The sequence below is a fragment of the Bos mutus genome, chromosome 18 (genome assembly GCF_027580195.1).
Source record: "Bos mutus isolate GX-2022 chromosome 18, NWIPB_WYAK_1.1, whole genome shotgun sequence".
Taxonomy (NCBI): domain Eukaryota; kingdom Metazoa; phylum Chordata; class Mammalia; order Artiodactyla; family Bovidae; genus Bos; species Bos mutus.
The window spans coordinates 26954105-26970422 of NC_091634.1; the positions used below are offsets into that span (position 1 = coordinate 26954105).

Sequence of the window (16318 nt, forward strand, 5' to 3'; positions counted from 1 at the left end):
TCTCTTTAGATTTGAGAAATCATTCAAATTATCACTCTCCCAGCAGAGCTGGTTCTTGATGCTTCCATGCACTTTTGTGCCCATTTCCACTGATCTTCATCTCATGGTGTCATAATTTTTTATATATCTGTCTCTTCCACAAATCTGCATGTTCTTTGAGAACCAGAACCTGATCTTCTTCATTTTGGTATTCACAGCCTTCACACAGTGTTGTATACACTTAATGATTGCTTAATAACAGTAACTCACTGACATACTTTTAAACATCCCTCCAAAGGAAAAAAAATAATTCACTTTCCCCCATGTTTTCCATTAAAGAGAATTTAACCATATGATAAATGTGTCATCATTTCAGTGACTCAATAATTAAGTTTCATAAGTTCGTCTATTGCTGTTACTACTACTGAACCCTGGGTCCTCTTTGGTCCACTAGACAAATCCTCTGGGGCTCTGATATGGCTGCTACACAACGTCTGACTCTCCACACAGGTATGACTTTGTGGAACTCCCACACAAACCTACCTAGCTGAGCAGACCTGCTGGTGAGCAACACTGCCCTGGTCAGAAGCACTTGGTGACAATCTATTCCCCACTCAGACTGGATTCCAAGGAATCTGCTTTGAGATCAACGGCCCTACCCAGCTACAGTGAACTGTGGGGAAAAACAAAAAAAACCCCATTACCTTGCAATCTCCTGGTGGTAGTCATAATGCTCATCCTCCTCCAGCCACTCCACAGATCCTGTGGTCGGATTGGCCCGCCCACAGAAGACTTTCATGATGTCAATCAGCTTCTCAGCTTTAGCAGAGAAAAGCAGCCTTGCCAGTTGACTTCTTGTAGACAAGTCTGATCGTCAGAAATCTATTCAAATCATAATGCCCCAAAATACAGAGGGAAACGAATTTTTAAGACAAGGGGGAAAAAAAGAACTCATAAAATGGATGAAAATGTCAGAGACACTGAAAATATTAGTTCATCAGAATTTCGATCTTCCCATCAAGAGTTACTTAGTTTTATATTCAGCACACAACATCAAAAATCATTAAGACAAAAATTCAGAAAGCTATCTGGAAACTTCAGCAGGCCTCCATGGTTTCAATGGGGTCAAATGAGCCTCAGAGTTGCACCTGAGTACAGCCTCAGGTGAAGGCAGGTGAGAAGAGAAATAATGCAGAAGAAAGGCCTAGAAGGAAAAGGGAGAACACAGAGACTGCTGCTGCTGCTGCTGCTGCTAAGTCGCTTCAGTCGTGTCCAACTCTGTGCGATCCCATAGACGGCAGCCCACCAGGCTCCCCCGTCCCTGGGATTCTCTAGGCAAGAACACTGGAGTGGGTTGCCATTTCCTTCTCCAGTTCATGAAAGTGAAAAGTGAAAGTGAAGCAATAAAGGAGTGTCAGCAATACTGTCTTAGAATAGTAAAATTTAGTTTAAGGAAATATGCAAAGAAATAGTAATTCAACTCACCTAAGTAAACCTCACCTGAGCAAATAAATCATAGCTAACATTCAACATGAACAATCCCCAAAATATAACACCAAGCCAAAGAATAAGCAAACCACAGAGTATACATGATTGTATTCATATGAAATTCATAATTATGCAACAGAGAATATAGTCTTCAGGGATCACACCGAAAGCATAACAGGGAATGATGATAGTGGTTACCTATAGGAATGAAGGGAAAAGGATGGAATCCACAAAGGCCTTCAAAATCAAAGGCCTTCACAGGAGACTTCAAAAGTAATAGTAATTGTTCTTTTTCTAATTATACTGTTTTTCTTAGTGCCTCACTGTTATGTTATATTATTACGTTATTATATTACTGTTATGTCAGTTACTTCTTATCTACTCAGTATTGAATTTTAAAAGCAATTTTAACTTTCTTCATCTAAAAAAAAAAGGCTTCGAATAAATGAAATGTCACCAGATCAATGTCTTATATGGCCTGTTTCCTGCCAAAGATCTATTTCTGAGAGAGAAATCCCACAGCTCAAAATCTGAAGGTTCTTCTCAGCAAACATGGCCTCTCACAGTGCCCTCCCTCTTATTATTCAAAAAACAGTAAGTGTTCTACCTTTTCCTTCATTTCTTGATAAGCACTGATCCATCATCTGTAAACTTTAAAAAGAATGCCCACTCCGCAAGACCCTAAACATTTGTAAGGCATTTTACTGGCCAGAGTTACTGACTTTCTTCTGAAGTCATCTAAACTAAGTAAACACTGAATTCTTATACTAGAGGATGGGTAACAATCTTTTCTGAAAAGACTCAGTCACTAGCCTGGTTCAAAGTAGTCAATTAGTCCTTCAGCAAAACTCTACTTCAGTATATCTAGTCTCTAATTTAGTGGTTATCAAGCTTTCTGACAATCCCAGTAAGAAATATATTTTACCTTGAGACACAACACACACACGGAATATAAAGTTTCACAAAACAATTACTTAGTCTTCATGTAGGCAAGACCCTCTGATATAGTCCACTCTATTTAATTTTTATTTGTCATGCAGGTCATAATCCACTGAATTGTTTTAATAACTCACCAAAGGGTTTCAACCTACAGCTTGAAAAGCACTGCTAGAATCAGCTCTACATATCTCATAAGCTAATGTCATTAAAAGGGAGAGTATCTAGAACTACCATAATCTGTAATATGCTTTAGAAAACACTTCCAACAAATGCTGTAGTAGAAAGAAGTTTAAAAGATGGGTAGGATTTAGATGGGGGAAGGGAGGGAGAAAGTACTCCACCAGATTAGAGAGGCTTAAAAAATCATGCACAGTGAACTAATAAATTAACCTGAAGTTCCATTGAACAAGAAGTCAAACATGTTGATGGGGTCCATATTGTGGAGATTCCTAAAACCCTTATCCTCTGGTCCACATGCAATCAATCGTGAAGTCACTTAAAGGTTAAGGGGAAGTAAAGTATTGTAATTTATGGAATTCTCTTTTCATCTATGATGTTGCAGAGGCTGTAACTAGGACCACAGTGTCTTTTCAGAACTGTAGAGAAGTCACTGGTTTCATATAAATCTAAACAAATGCTTGAGGACAGAAACTATGTCCTGTAACCTCTCTGGGTGAACACTACGTATCTTCCACACATGAATCTCCTCATGTATTACTATGCCTTATCCTCTCTCCCAGAAGGAGCCCACAATCTAGATTCAGGATACTCTAATCTCCTCCTCATTCTCCAAGAGCTGTGTAATCACATGGTTATTTACAAGGAGAGGATGGAAATCAACTGCCAAGCCCTAATTGCTTTACTAGTCAGATTTCAGAGTAGACCTCTGGTTCAGTCACTCAAAATTTACTAGGCACCTTCTGTATGCCAGGTACTGTATTAGGACTGGAGGACTACCATAAAGAGAAAGGAGGTTCTTGTCCTCCAAGAATTTATAGATCCTAATAAGAGAGAGTAAATAAAATAATTACAGACTACTTGAGGGCAAGAAAGGAAATGCATAGGGTGCTATGAAAGAGAATAACAAAGTTATGAAAAGGTTCTCTGAGGAAAATAGCATCTAAATTGAGGCCTGAAAGATAAGCGGGGTTAAAAGCTATGATAGTGTAGTGCTCATATTTCAGGAATCCTTACCCCAACTTTTCCAAAAACAGGACGTAAAATGTCAAGAATTAGGTGCAGAGTTACAAAAGTCTGAGTGACTGAAGCACTTTGAGCAGAAGAAATGATAGGAGATTAGGCATGTGGGCTTCTGCAAACCGTTGTGCCATGCTGACTTTGGAAAGGTGTTTTGATTTTGTTCTAGGTACACTGAGAGCCACTCAACGGTTTTAAGCAAAGGAGTATATACGGCGGGTGTGGCAAAGAGTCGGACACGACTGAGCGACTGAACAACAAACGGTGGGTGTACGCTTTTACAGGGACTCTCTGACCAATGTGTGGTAAACAGACTGGTTTCCAACTACTGAGAACACTGTGACTGGGAAAGACCTATGAACCAGGGGACCATGGACCAGTCAAGGGTGCGATAGCTGAAGCTCCGAAAGACTGACGTGCGGGTCTCTGTCGCTGAGAGGAGGCGCCAGGTACTCCCCGCGAAGGTGCTCAGTCACAAGCCAAACTAGAAGCAATTACCCGACTGAATGGCAGAGGCGGGGACCCCCTAGAAACCCGCACTACCGCCGTTCGGGAGCTCTGAGCCTCCCCATGCGGACTCTAGAAGTTCCTTCGGAGTCCCGAAGAGGTGTATACCTCAGTGTTCAAGTACGACCGAGGCCGTGGGCTGAGTACGTTTCTGGCTGCATTCGAGCCTTCAACCGCGACCCCACCTTCCCAACCCGTCCAGCGTCTCACCCGACGCGGGAACACTTCCATTCACTTCTTCCGTCACCGCCATCTTGCCTCTACAGGCGTGGGAGGGCGGGACCTCCCTAGACTCTCTGAGTGTGCCGGGGGCGGGCCCGGAAGCGGAACTGAAGAGCTCTTCCGTCACACCCAACACGTTCCCACAGTGCTCCACGGCAGCCGCTATGGAGGCTGGAAGTACAGCTGTTCTCCGGGTGAAGCGGAAGCTCGGCACAGAGCCCGCCGAGGCTTTGGTCCTCGCTTGTAAACGCCTCCGCTCCAGTGCAGTTGAATTGGAAACTCCAAAGACGTCTCCAGAGGGTCTGGAGAGAGCAGCAGAAAATAATGTCTTCCAGTTGGTGGCCACCGTGCGCTCACAGGTATTGGGCCGGGAAGGAGCCGCTATGAAAGGGATCTTAGGGTACAGCTGGGGTGCATCCTTATCCGTGACCCTTTCACCAACCCCTGTTTATGCCGCCCCACACCTCTACTTCTCCCCAACCCTAGGAGGAGCCAGTCCAACCGCTCCTGCGGGCCGCCCTGCGCCCGTCCCAGGGCAGCCAGCAACGTATCCGCCATCATCTCCGCGCTTCTGCTCGGGAGATCCGACAGGAAGGCCGCTACAGAGTAGTCTTTAGCCGCCGATCCTCGGGAATTCCCTCGGACAGCTTGGAGTCCGAGGATGCGTCAGGAACCGCAAAAGCCGCCGACGACGCAAACTTTCAGCTATTAGACCTGGTCCACGAAGAAGATGCAGAGGTCGCCGCCGCCGCGATCTCCTGCAAAGTGAGTACAGCCCCAGAGTCGACCTCTGGGCTTCTCTGCGCAAAGTCAGCACACAGTTAAAGAGGGTACACGTGGCCTCACTTTAGTGATGGATGATCCACCCAGCTTGATAGCCACAATTTCCAGGTTAGGTTATCCACTCAACATTTACTCAGCGCCCACTCTGTGCCAAGTATGATTCTTAGGTTTTGTAGGTACAGCAATGAGGACCCAGCATGCAGGTGGAGAAGAGAAACATCAAACATATAAATTCGATATCACATGGTGTTTATATCTTTCCTTTTCTCCTTTGCTTTTCGCTTCTCTTCTTTTCACAGCTATTTGTAAGGCCTCCCCAGACAGCCATTTTGATTTTTTGCATTTCTTTTCCTTGGGGATGGTCTTGATCCCTGTCTCCTGTACAATGTCACGAACCTCATTCCATAGTTCATCAGACTGTGAAGAAGGCTGAGCGCCGAAGAATTGATGCTTTTGAACTGTGGTGTTGGAGAAGACTCTTGAGAGTCCCTTGGACTGCAAGGAGATCCAACCAGTCCATTCTGAAGGAGATCAGCCCTGGGATTTCTTTGGAAGGAATGATGCTAAAGCTGAAACTCCAGTACTTGTGCCACCTCATGCGAAGAGTTGACTCATTGGAAAAGACTCTGATGCTGGGAGGGATTGGGGGCAGGAGGAGAAGGGGATGATAGAGGATGAGATGGCTGGATGGCATCACTGACTCGATGGACGTGAGTCTCAGTGAACTCCGGGAGTTGGTGATGGACCGGGTGGCCTGGTGGGCTTCGATTCACGGGGTCGCAAAGAGTTGGACACGACTGAGCGACTGATCTGATCTGATCTGATCACATGGTGATATGGGCCATAAAAGGGGCAAAGAAAAAAGGAAAAGTGTGGTCCCATTTCAGTGTCATTTTCACTGAGATGACTTTTGAGTGAAGACTTGAAGGAGGTGAATGGCTGGGCACTGCAGATGTCTTGGGGAAAGGGATTCCATACCGAGGAGCTGTAAGTGCAGAGACCCAGAAGCCAAATTTGTCTGATGTTTGCAAGGTCAATGTGCCTGGTGCCCAATGAGTTGGGAGAAGATAGTAAGGAATTTTGGAAGAGGGTATCTGCTAGATCCTTTCAGGTCAGTACTTGAAAGGACACCTTGCCTTTCATCCTGAGATGGGGAATCGCTGGAGATTTTGACCAATGTAAAAATAAAGCAGATGGGAAAACTCATCAAAGAGATTAAAGGACCAGGCCTGGGTAGCATACCAAGTTTGAGGCAGATTTAGGATTAGAACGCAAGTCTTCCTCACATTTAATTCAGTGTCACTTTCTACTAATTACATTTTCTAAATTAGTACCTCACTTCCAAAAAACAAAGTCAACTACATGCATAAGACCAGAGAAATAGAAAATTCTCAATCTAAGGTATGCCTTCTCTTGATAAACATTTTTCAAATATCATTCTTTTTAATGGTTTCTGAAGTTTAAAAAATGAAAAACAAACAAAATAGTTTTTGGCTATGTTGGGTCTTTGTTGCTGCCTGGGCTTTTCTCTAGTTGCAGTGAGTGGGGGCTACCCCCTAGTTGCAGTGCACGATCTTCTCATTGTGGTGGCTTGGCTTGTTGCAGAGCACAGGCTGTAGGGCACACGAGCTTCAGTAGTTGCAACACGTGGACTCAGAAGTTGCAGCTCCCAGGCTGTAGAGCACAAGCTCAGTAGTTGTGGCTCACAGGCTTAGTTACTCCAAGGCATGTGTGATCTTCATGTAACAGGTATTGAACCCATGTCTCTTGCATTGGCAGGCAGGTTCTTTACCACTGAGGCACCAGGGAAGCCCCCCCCAAATGAAATTTAAATTTAAAATATATCAAGCAAAAAATATTTAATTGTATTACTAGTATACCTGGACATGATAGCCATCTGTTTTATCAAAACTAATTCCAGACTGTGTCATAAGTTACACATTTTAAAAGTGAACCCATGTTCAGTGGAATCAAGTCAGTTAAATAGCCCATTAAATAATCTAAGAAAAATTAGTAGATAAGCTAGGAAGGATCTGAACACAGGTTTTCCCAACAATGCAGTACAAACTATAAACACATCAAAAATGTTTGCAGATTATTAAAAAACATAAATTTAAACAGAAAGCACACGAGGTTTTATGCTTACTAGATGACTGGGAAAAGGGTTGCTGATAGCACTGTTGGCGAGGCTCTGATTAAAACTGTACATGATTGTAGTGCTTAAAATTTATGCAAGCCTTTGGGCTTTACAGTAATATCAAGCATCCTAAAAATACATTGGAGCCTATTTTTATTGTTTGCACTCTAAAGCCATCCAGAAATGTAAAGAAAATTTAAAATTGGTGATAGCAATCTCACCCCCAGGATTTATCCTAGGGAAATAATTCCACAGAAGCAAATAGCTATGGTATTAACAAAAGCTACTGTTTGTATACTAAGTAATGTGTCCAGTACTATGCTAGGTTCTTTTTTTTTTTTTTTTACTTTAACTCATTTTATCCTCACAAAAACCATATAAGGTAGGTATTCTTATCTCCATTTTTCAAATGCAAGAAATGACACGTTCATCATAGTGCTGTGTATGAAGGCTAACAATTATGTATAGAAACTGACATATACAACTGGTTAGACCACTAAATTGGTAACCATGAAGACTGGCAAGATGGGAAAATACTTTAACAACAGAATGTAGCATAATTGCAAATATAGGTAAAGAAATACATAGACTAGATTAAAATTTTATTTTCTTTTATGAAGAAAAGAAAGCAAAATAAAGGGAGGGGTGGCAGTGCAGTGTTAAGACTCCTTGCTTCTACTGCAGGGGGTGTGGGTTCAATCCCTGGTCAGGTGTAGCCCCAAAAAATAAAGTAGGAGAAAATGCATTCATTTTACCCCCATCCCAAAGATAATTGGAACAAAACTGGTTTATTTTTTTGTCTAGCACTTTTGTTTTGCTAACTTCTGTAAATTTTTTAATATTTAATGGCTGCATAAGTTGTTGAACTGAGGTCTGTGGACTTGTGAGTTACAGTCAGAACTTTTCTTGTAAACAGCTTTGAGGTTGGTCAAGAGTCTTCACAAAACCTGACATGTCTAGTTCTTCTTAACTTTAGAACAAGGAAGAATTCTGTTTAGCTTGTAAAAGATGAGAACATTGCTCTCCCTTTATCTGCCTTGACCATGGGGCACACCCTCTTCCCCGCTATATGGTGTTTGGTTTGAGCTGTACAGCTTGTAAATGATGAGAACATTGCTCTCCCTTTATCTGCCTTGACCATGGGACACACCCTCTTCCCCCCATATGGTGTTTGGTTTGAGCTGTACAACTCTCAGTGGTGAACCCGTCAAGAGTGACTTGCAGCATGTCCCTCTCGTTTCCAAATTAACCCATGCTACAAAGGCAGAGGAACCAGAGATCAAATTGCCAACATCCGCTGGATCATGGAAAAAGCAAGAGAGTTCCAGAAAAACATCTATTTCTGCTTTATTGACTATGCCAAAGCCTTTGAGTGTGTGGATCACAATAAACTGTGGGAAATTCTGAAAGAGATGGGAATACCAGACCACCTGATCTGCCTCTTGAGAAATTTGTATGCAGGTCAGGAAGCAACAGTTAGAACTGGACATGGACCAACAGACTGGTTCCAAATAGGAAAAGGAGTACGTCAAGGCTGTATATTGTCACCCTGTTTATTTAACTTATATGCAGAGTACGTCATGAGAAACGCTGGACTGGAAGAAACACAAGCTGGAATCAAGATTGCCGGGAGAAATATCAATAACCTCAGATATGCAGATGACACCAACCTTATGGCAGAAAGTGAAGAGAAACTCAAAAGCCTCTTGATGAAAGTGAAAGTGGAGAGTGAAAAAGTTGGCTTAAAGCTCAGCATTCAGAAAACAAAGATCATGGCATCCGGTCCCATCACTTCATGGGAAATAGATGGGGAAACAGTGGAAACAGTGTCAGACTTTATTTTTCTGGGCTCCAAAATCACTGCAGATGGTGACTGCAGCCATGAAATTAAAAGACGCTTACTCCTTGGAAGGAAAGTTATGACCAACCTAGATAGCATATTCAAAAGCAGAGACAGTACTTTGCCAACAAAGGTTTGTCTAGTCAAGGCTATGGTTTTTCCTGTGGTCACGTATGGATTTGAGAGTTGGACTGTGAAGAAGGCTGAGTGCCAAAGAATTGATGCTTTTGAACTGTGGTGTTGGAGAAGACTCTTGAGAGTCCCTTGGACTGCAAGGAGATCTAACCAGTCCATTCTGAAGGAGATCAGTCCTGGGTGTTCTTTGGAAGGAACACTGCTAAAGCTGAAACTCCAGTACTTTGGCCACCTCATGCGAAGAGTTGACTCATTGGAAAAGACTCTGATGCTGGGAGGGATTGGGGGCAAGAGGAGAAGGGGACGACAGAGGATGAGATGGCTGGATGGCATCACTGACTTCATGGACCTGAGTCTCGGTGAATTTCGGGAGTTGGTGTTGGACAGGGAGGCCTGGCGTGCTGCGATTCATGGGGTCGCAAAGAGTCGGACACGACTGAGCGACTGATCTGATCTGATCTGACCCTGGATAACACAGCCTCTTGCCACTGGAGCACATCTTACCTGGGCAAATTCTGTTCTGGGGCAGTACATCTCTCAAACTATCAGAAAAAGGATTATCGAGTCCCCTCCTAGTTTGTGAGCAAAAGCAGGATGTCAGTGTGAGCAAGCTAGTGGTGGGTGATGGCTGGTACTAGTCACCAGGTACCAAGAAACGCCCTTATGCCCCTAGAGGTGGCCACACAAAATACAGACCCATTTGACTGTCAACCATAGAGGCGCTGCAGTGGGCCTGTGGATCTCCAAAGGGAGAACATCATACCAAAGGAACTCAGAGAAGACCTGCAGAAGCAGAGCCTGGGGTGAGATGAACCACTTGTGCTGGCTCTCCCCTTCCTCTAGTGTTCCTTTGGGCTCTCTTGTGTCAACCCACAGAAGACTAGGCAACTATCTTGTGAGCTTCTCCCTTAAAAGTAATACTACATGTTAATTTTATAGACTGTTTTTTTATTTCATAGATAAATGAAAAAAGACTAGTTGGCCATGGGGATAAGAATCTTGAATTCAACGTAGAACTGCAGGAAGGCCTCCTTCACCAAGCTCTTAGGTTCCTCCTCTTGGGACATCCATGTTTTAGGTTATACATGTATCATCTCCTGTTCTCTTTACAGAAATCTGACCCAGATGTGATCCTCTGCAACTGTGTAGAGTTGATCCGTGAGGGGTTGAATGTATCTCAATGTGGACCAAGTTCTGGGCATCAGAAAGAACAAAAGGACGACTTTGTGTATGACATTTACTGTTTGGAAAGGGCGACTCCAGGATGGATTGAGAACATCCTCTCTGTGCAGCCCTACAGCCACGAGTGGGAGTTGGTAAGGGGCCCCACGAAGCAGCCTAAGCTTATTACCCAATCACATGCTTTGCCTCCCTAGGTTCTATTCCTGATCATTGTTCTTACCCTTGCTTAAAAGGAAAAATTTATTATAAATGCCTGAGGTTACTATCGGAGAAGGCAATGGCACCCCACTCCAGTATTCTTGCCTGGAAAATCCCATGGATGGAAGAGCCTGGTGGGCTGCAGTCCATGGGGTCGCTGGGAGTCGGACACGACTGAGCAACTTCACTTTCACCTTTCACTTTTCACTTTCATGCATTGGAGAAGGAAATGGCAACCCACTCCAGTGTTCTTGCCTGTAGAATCCCAGGGACGGGGCAGCCTGGTAGGCTGCCGTCTAAGGGGTCACACAGAGTCGGACACGACTGAAGTGACTTAGCAGCAGCAGCAGCAGCAGCAGCAGAGGTTACTATAGCCACTAGCAGACTGCTCTGTTTTCTCTTTTTCACACATCACCCTTAAACGTCGTCTCTCCAAGTTGGTCTGCTAATAGCTTCCCTCAGAGCATACCTTTAGAGGTTTTGACTTACACTCACATTTGTGTTGAGATGTGCAGGTGAATGATGATCAACAACCAGAGGACATTTATGATGATGAAGATGATGAAAACAGTGAGAATAACTGGCGCAATGAGTACCCAGAGGAGGAGAACAGTGACGAAGATGAAGATTCCAGAGGTAGGTAATAGCAGCCCTGGTTGGGGAGGGATTGATGTGATCTGGGACTGAGTTGTGAGCAAGATTGACAGGTATGTCTTAGCTGGTTTTCGTTTTCTGCCATTTGAGCTCCACTAGCTCAACCATAAGCTGTTGGAGCTGTAGGAGATGGAAGGACCAGTGTTTCCATGGGGGCTGCTGGAGGTATAATGTCAGTCAGGCCTAGGTTCAAATCCTTAGTTCTGTCATTGCCTACCAACAGTCCTTTTCCCTTCTACTCTGAATAAAGTACTGGAGAGGTTCATCAGTAGGAGTCGTCCAAGGGTTTTCTCGGATACTTGTAAATTGTTGCATTTACAAGTATAACAACACAGACTAGGTACCTCGGGGAAGAGAAAGGAAGGATGCTCTGGCACCACCATTCCTTGAATTTCTTAGTGTTTGGTAACAGAGGAACAATTCAACTACGAATATTCTACTGGGGAAGTGGCAAGGAACAAAATTAGATGTGTAATATGACTACAACTGTTATAATTTTAAAAAAGTCCCATATTTAGGGGAGAAATGATGAAACACTCCAATGTTAAAGGGCTTGGTTTACATGGTAAGAATTTTATTGCTTCTTTTTTAATTGTTCTATATTCTAGCAAGTATTTTATAATACAAAACAAACTTTTTGAGAAGGGAAGGGACTTTTGTGGTCATTTAGAAAACCATACAATTAGAGCCCATTCTTATTATTTTATTCTAGGCTCTGACAATTACAGCAGCAGCGAAGAAAGAGACAACAGCAGACCACCAATGTGGAGCAAATACCCTTTGGATGTGCAGAGGGAGTTTGACTATGACAGCTCCCATGACCTCGATTCAGACTGATGATGCTGTGATAACCACGAGGTTCTACCACAAGCCCCTGGGGGATCTGTGACCGTAGGGTCCGCCACAGTAGTTAGCATCCTCCTAGCCTAATAAAGGGAAGGAAAAAGCATATCCACCAGCACCATTCCACCACAGGGAAAACATGCACTAAGGGAATGTCCTTTCTACTATCTGTAGGGCCCATTTATCTTGATCACAATCAACCCTGCAGTCCACAGGCGGGAAATGCTATAAAATCGAAGTTTCCTGGCCCAGGCATTTTCCCAGCATTCCCATTCTCCTCCTACGCTGAAACCAGTTAAGTGGGAGAGAGTCTCTTATTTTATCAGCACTAAGCCTGGGCTTTTCTAGGTTACCTGCCTCTAGTAAAAGCCAGTTTCTTTTGATAGAGGGACTCTAGAAAGGCTGCAGTGAGTCCCTTATAGTGGCACAGACTGGACAGTAACGGCCATTAGGAAAGGAAGTAGAATCTGCCTGTGATGTGAGGTTTTAAACAGCTATCCCTACCTCCCTGCTTCCTGACTCTGATAACACTTGTAAAGATTGCTTGTTTCCTCTGGCAGTGGTGCCAAGGAACAAGGTATGTGTAAATGTATTTAATAAAAACTTTGAACATTGGGAGCAAGTAAAATTTGTCTTACATGTTTTCCCACCATATTCCCTGCTTCCCCTAACACCTGCCAAAAGGGAGTGAGAAGTTTCAAACACTGAGGACATAAAGCAAGTGAGGAAAAGCAAAGCACATCCTAAACTTGGCTTTCCACTGAGAAATGTTTTAACTAGTCACAGCAGTCACCAAAACCAAACTGCTGTCAACAGGACCAATATTGTTACCAAAACTGGTATCTCTTGTAAGCAAACTCTGTCCCTACTCCTTTCCAAACCCAAATGCCTTAACTCTGACTAAGATGGCATTCTGTAATGACGAATATGTTCTCTATCTGCACTGTGCATTAGCCACATACAGCTATTGAGCATGTGAAATGTGATTATTGCAATGGAGGAACTGAATACTTTAGCTCTTTATAGCTAGTAGCTACCATGTTGCACAGGTCTAGGGAAACAATACACAGAACCTTCGATTCAAGGTGTGCCCTCTTGCCCTGGGGCACAGACTTACTCTCACAAGGGAAGATAAACAAGGAAATGTCTTCCTGCCCATTCTAAGATTTCATAAGCATTTCTACTTTTCTATCCTACCTCCACCCATTTCACTTTCTATTTTATGTACATCTTTGCCTATATTCTTAACTACATGAAGTTGTTAAACCTCCTCAAGTGATTCACTTCTGTCCTACTCTTGCAGTTATAAAACCAACAGACAGACTTGGTTTCCTATCCTAAGTATCCACTAAGGTGCAGTTCAGTGCTGCAAGCAACAGGCAACAACTTCCAGGTTTAATACCAGTCATCTCAGTCTTCTGCAGGCATAGAAGCAAAGGATTGAAAACCACTCTGCTATTATAACGTGCTCACTGCTCTTATGTACTCTTTAAAGTTTGCCAATATTAAAGGGCTGACAGCTTCACAAACTGTACCCACTGCAGAAGGATTAGCACACCATGAGAAGGACTGAAGGAGATCAACAACAAAGACCTCGAAGAAATTAATTATACAACAAAGCTGTAGTGCTGTAGGGAGTCTCTGGCTTCCCTCCCTCAGAAGGGTTCCTGGGAGAAGTCTGTATCCAACACAGAGGGGAAGAACACAGTCACCATCCAGTAATGAGAGGGGGTGACCTGGCTCACTAAGCAAGTATGAGGGAACCTAGAGCGTGAGGTCCTTGCTTGCCTGGCAGCCACTGGGAGATGATAAGTTCCTGAGATAAGCTGGTCATTTACTTCAGTGAAGAAAATTAAAGCATGGGTGGGGGATCCTTCAAGACAAGCATACTCAAAGGATTAGCTCCAGAGGATCCCTGGGATAGGTGCCAGCTTGGGTCAGACAGGAGTCATGTTTACATAGTCTGGGCAAGTCAGCCTTTGCAAAAGACTCCCTGTTGTCAGGCAAATCCACAACCCATGACGGGAGGAATGTACTCCTGTGTTCTCACAGAGGCATAACCTGAACCAAAGGCAGCTGTGAGCATGCTCCCCTAAATTGCCTTAATTGAACAAGTATGACCAAGGTCACTCCCTTGTCTGCAGCTAGGGCCAGTATGGTGGAGAAGAATGCTCAGAAAGGTAGATTGCCTCACAGTTCCTGTCTTTATCATTGACTGATTTCAAAACCTAAGGACAAGAACCCCATGGGGGCACACCAAGCCAGCAGGTTCTTCTGGGTCCAGGATGTTTCTGGAAGCAACACTGGACGGCTGTCCAATCCAATGCAGCCTGGTGGCCCATGAAGGAACATCCGTTAGGTCAGATGTACCACTCTGGCCACACCTGGGAGCTAAAGCGCAGCCTGAGCACCAGAATTAGTTGCTTCTGATCATGAGTCTGCTGAAGAGCCAGGTGGAGGTGGAAGCAGCTTTATTCCAGAGTCGTCACTGATGTCCACAGGGAGAAAACAAGTTCCCACAAGTACCAAGCTCTTCCTGAGACTGCAGCTCCCCCAAACCTCAGGCAAGGGGAGGCAGGCAGAAGAGGACTGCAGTGTCCAGATGACCCACACCAAAGTGGCTCAGAGTGTAAACAAAGCCTGGTGTCGGGGACAAGGAGGATGATGCAGCCTGATGTGAGGTTTCCAGGAAAATGACCACTTCTAGCACCACAATGGGCTTGCATGGGTCTGCACAGCAGCCCCTCATAGCAGCCCTTACAGAGAGGAACAACTTACTTGTCAGCTTGGGTCCCGGAAATGGTCTCTAAGCCACTGTCAGCTGAAAGAATTCAAGTGATTCACCTGAATCCTAGAACAGTTTCTGCCTTCTTAGACTTCATACCAGAAACCAGGGATTTACCAACTACAGCAAAAAACTAAGGTCTCAAGTAAAATAAAGGATTAGCCTTCAAAGTAGCAGTTTTACCAGGCTTCTGACTCCCACATTTGTTCATCTGTCCTTCCTGGACTTGAGCCAGGTGATTGTTAACGTGTGACCTATCTACATACTAAAGTGTAACTGGTACAGGAGTAAAAAAAAAAAAAAAAATCTTTCCAGAAGACTGTGCTAAAACTAAGCAAAAAAATCTGTGGTCAGAGTCTCACCAACCACCACATAGATACCTCTAAGGTCAGAGGGACTCGCTTTGGGGTACTTTCAATTTTTAAATACAATCAGCCTATTACATCCTGTAAATTAATGAAGACCAATGCTTTGCTGGAACTGGTGTTCTGGATTAAATAATATCAATAAATAATGGAAGACAACCCTCTTCCCAGGGAAGGATTCTGAACCAGAGGAAGAAATGGTAATATTTCAGACCTCTAAAGTCAGGTGCTTGGACCTGGTCAGAGGAAAACTTCCCACAGAGCATCCCCTTCAGAGAAACTCCTGGTTCAAATGTCAAATTCAGAAACCAACAGCCCCAGCTGTTAACCTAGCACTCCCTCTTCCCCCAGTGCAACTCACCAAGTAAGTGTTTGTACTCACCAGAACAAAACTGAACCACCATTCCCCTACTGCCCAAGTCCTCTCCCACCACCACCCTCTGAAGTCCCCACCTTCAGGCTGGCCCCAGACCCTGAGATTCCTCCCATAGCTTACCAATGAGAGTGAACACCTGAGCAGGCCATCAGCCCTGAGCCCCCTTACATAATGTGGGCCAACAGCCCTCCTTTAGCACAAAAGGGTTGGGTCCACACAGTCTTGTAATCTGGACTTCGGTGGCTGTGGCCCCAGGTAGCAGCCTTCCAGGCCTTGGGGGATATCACTTCTGGCCTCTACTCAGTTTTCCTCTCAGCCTGTCTCTCTTCAGCTACATCTAGCTCAGTCAGGACGCAAAAGCAAAGCTTCTGGGTGACTTTGGTGATAGCAGCTAAATGAAAATAGAGAAGAGAATTTAGCAAACTGATATTCAGTGACAGAATGACAGCCCCAATCTAAACAACATAACAACATAAGGCTGATTAAAGTACGTGGTTCCTCCCACCTGTCCCCTGGGCACCCTGTGCCAGGCTCACCCCCAGCAAACCTCACTGTTCTCTACTCCATACCCAACCAGAGGGTCTGATGCATGACTCCTTGTCTTGCTACACGGACTGCACTTTCAGGGAGGGGGTGTTTAACTGCAAAATAGGACTCTAAAGTTAGAATTAAAGTGATCATGTCAAGA

At 44.2% G+C, this 16318-nt stretch overlaps 3 protein-coding genes across 8 annotated transcripts in view; 1 reads left to right on the forward strand and 2 right to left on the reverse strand.

The window, feature by feature from the left end:
• Window positions 1-4440, reverse strand: part of PRMT7 (protein arginine methyltransferase 7) — a 39792-nt gene extending 35352 nt beyond the window's left edge. Inside the window, exons 1-2 of the mRNA XM_005896520.2 lie at window positions 4321-4440; window positions 684-861 (exon numbers count right to left, since the gene is read on the reverse strand). Coding sequence (XP_005896582.2) covers window positions 684-778 — 95 coding nt within the window. The 5' untranslated portion in view covers window positions 779-861; window positions 4321-4440. The remainder of the gene's footprint in view (window positions 1-683; window positions 862-4320) is intronic.
• A 24-nt stretch (window positions 4441-4464) lies between these two features.
• Window positions 4465-12732, forward strand: SLC7A6OS (solute carrier family 7 member 6 opposite strand). The gene is made up of 5 exons (XM_005896521.3): window positions 4465-4691; window positions 4819-5097; window positions 10340-10543; window positions 11123-11243; window positions 11974-12732. Exons 1-5 carry the CDS (start codon window positions 4497-4499, stop codon window positions 12096-12098), a joined length of 924 nt encoding a protein of 307 aa, XP_005896583.1. The 5' UTR covers window positions 4465-4496; the 3' UTR covers window positions 12099-12732.
• Window positions 12077-16318, reverse strand: part of SLC7A6 (solute carrier family 7 member 6) — a 32405-nt gene continuing 28163 nt past the window's right edge. For all 6 annotated transcript variants that reach the window (XM_070388126.1, XM_070388121.1, XM_070388125.1 and 3 more), the window contains one exon: window positions 12077-16021. In XM_070388126.1, coding sequence (XP_070244227.1) covers window positions 15927-16021 — 95 coding nt within the window. In that variant the 3' untranslated portion in view covers window positions 12077-15926. The remainder of the gene's footprint in view (window positions 16022-16318) is intronic.

Bases quoted from the DNA above. Each gene is read 5' to 3' on its own strand.
- SLC7A6OS (XM_005896521.3), top strand. From the start codon at position 4,497: ATGGAGGCTGGAAGTACAGCTGTTCTCCGGGTGAAGCGGAAGCTCGGC. The intron at 4,692-4,818 runs GTATTGGGCCGG...CCCCAACCCTAG, and splicing joins TGGCCACCGTGCGCTCACAG to GAGGAGCCAGTCCAACCGCT. The intron at 11,244-11,973 runs GTAGGTAATAGC...ATTTTATTCTAG, and splicing joins CGAAGATGAAGATTCCAGAG to GCTCTGACAATTACAGCAGC.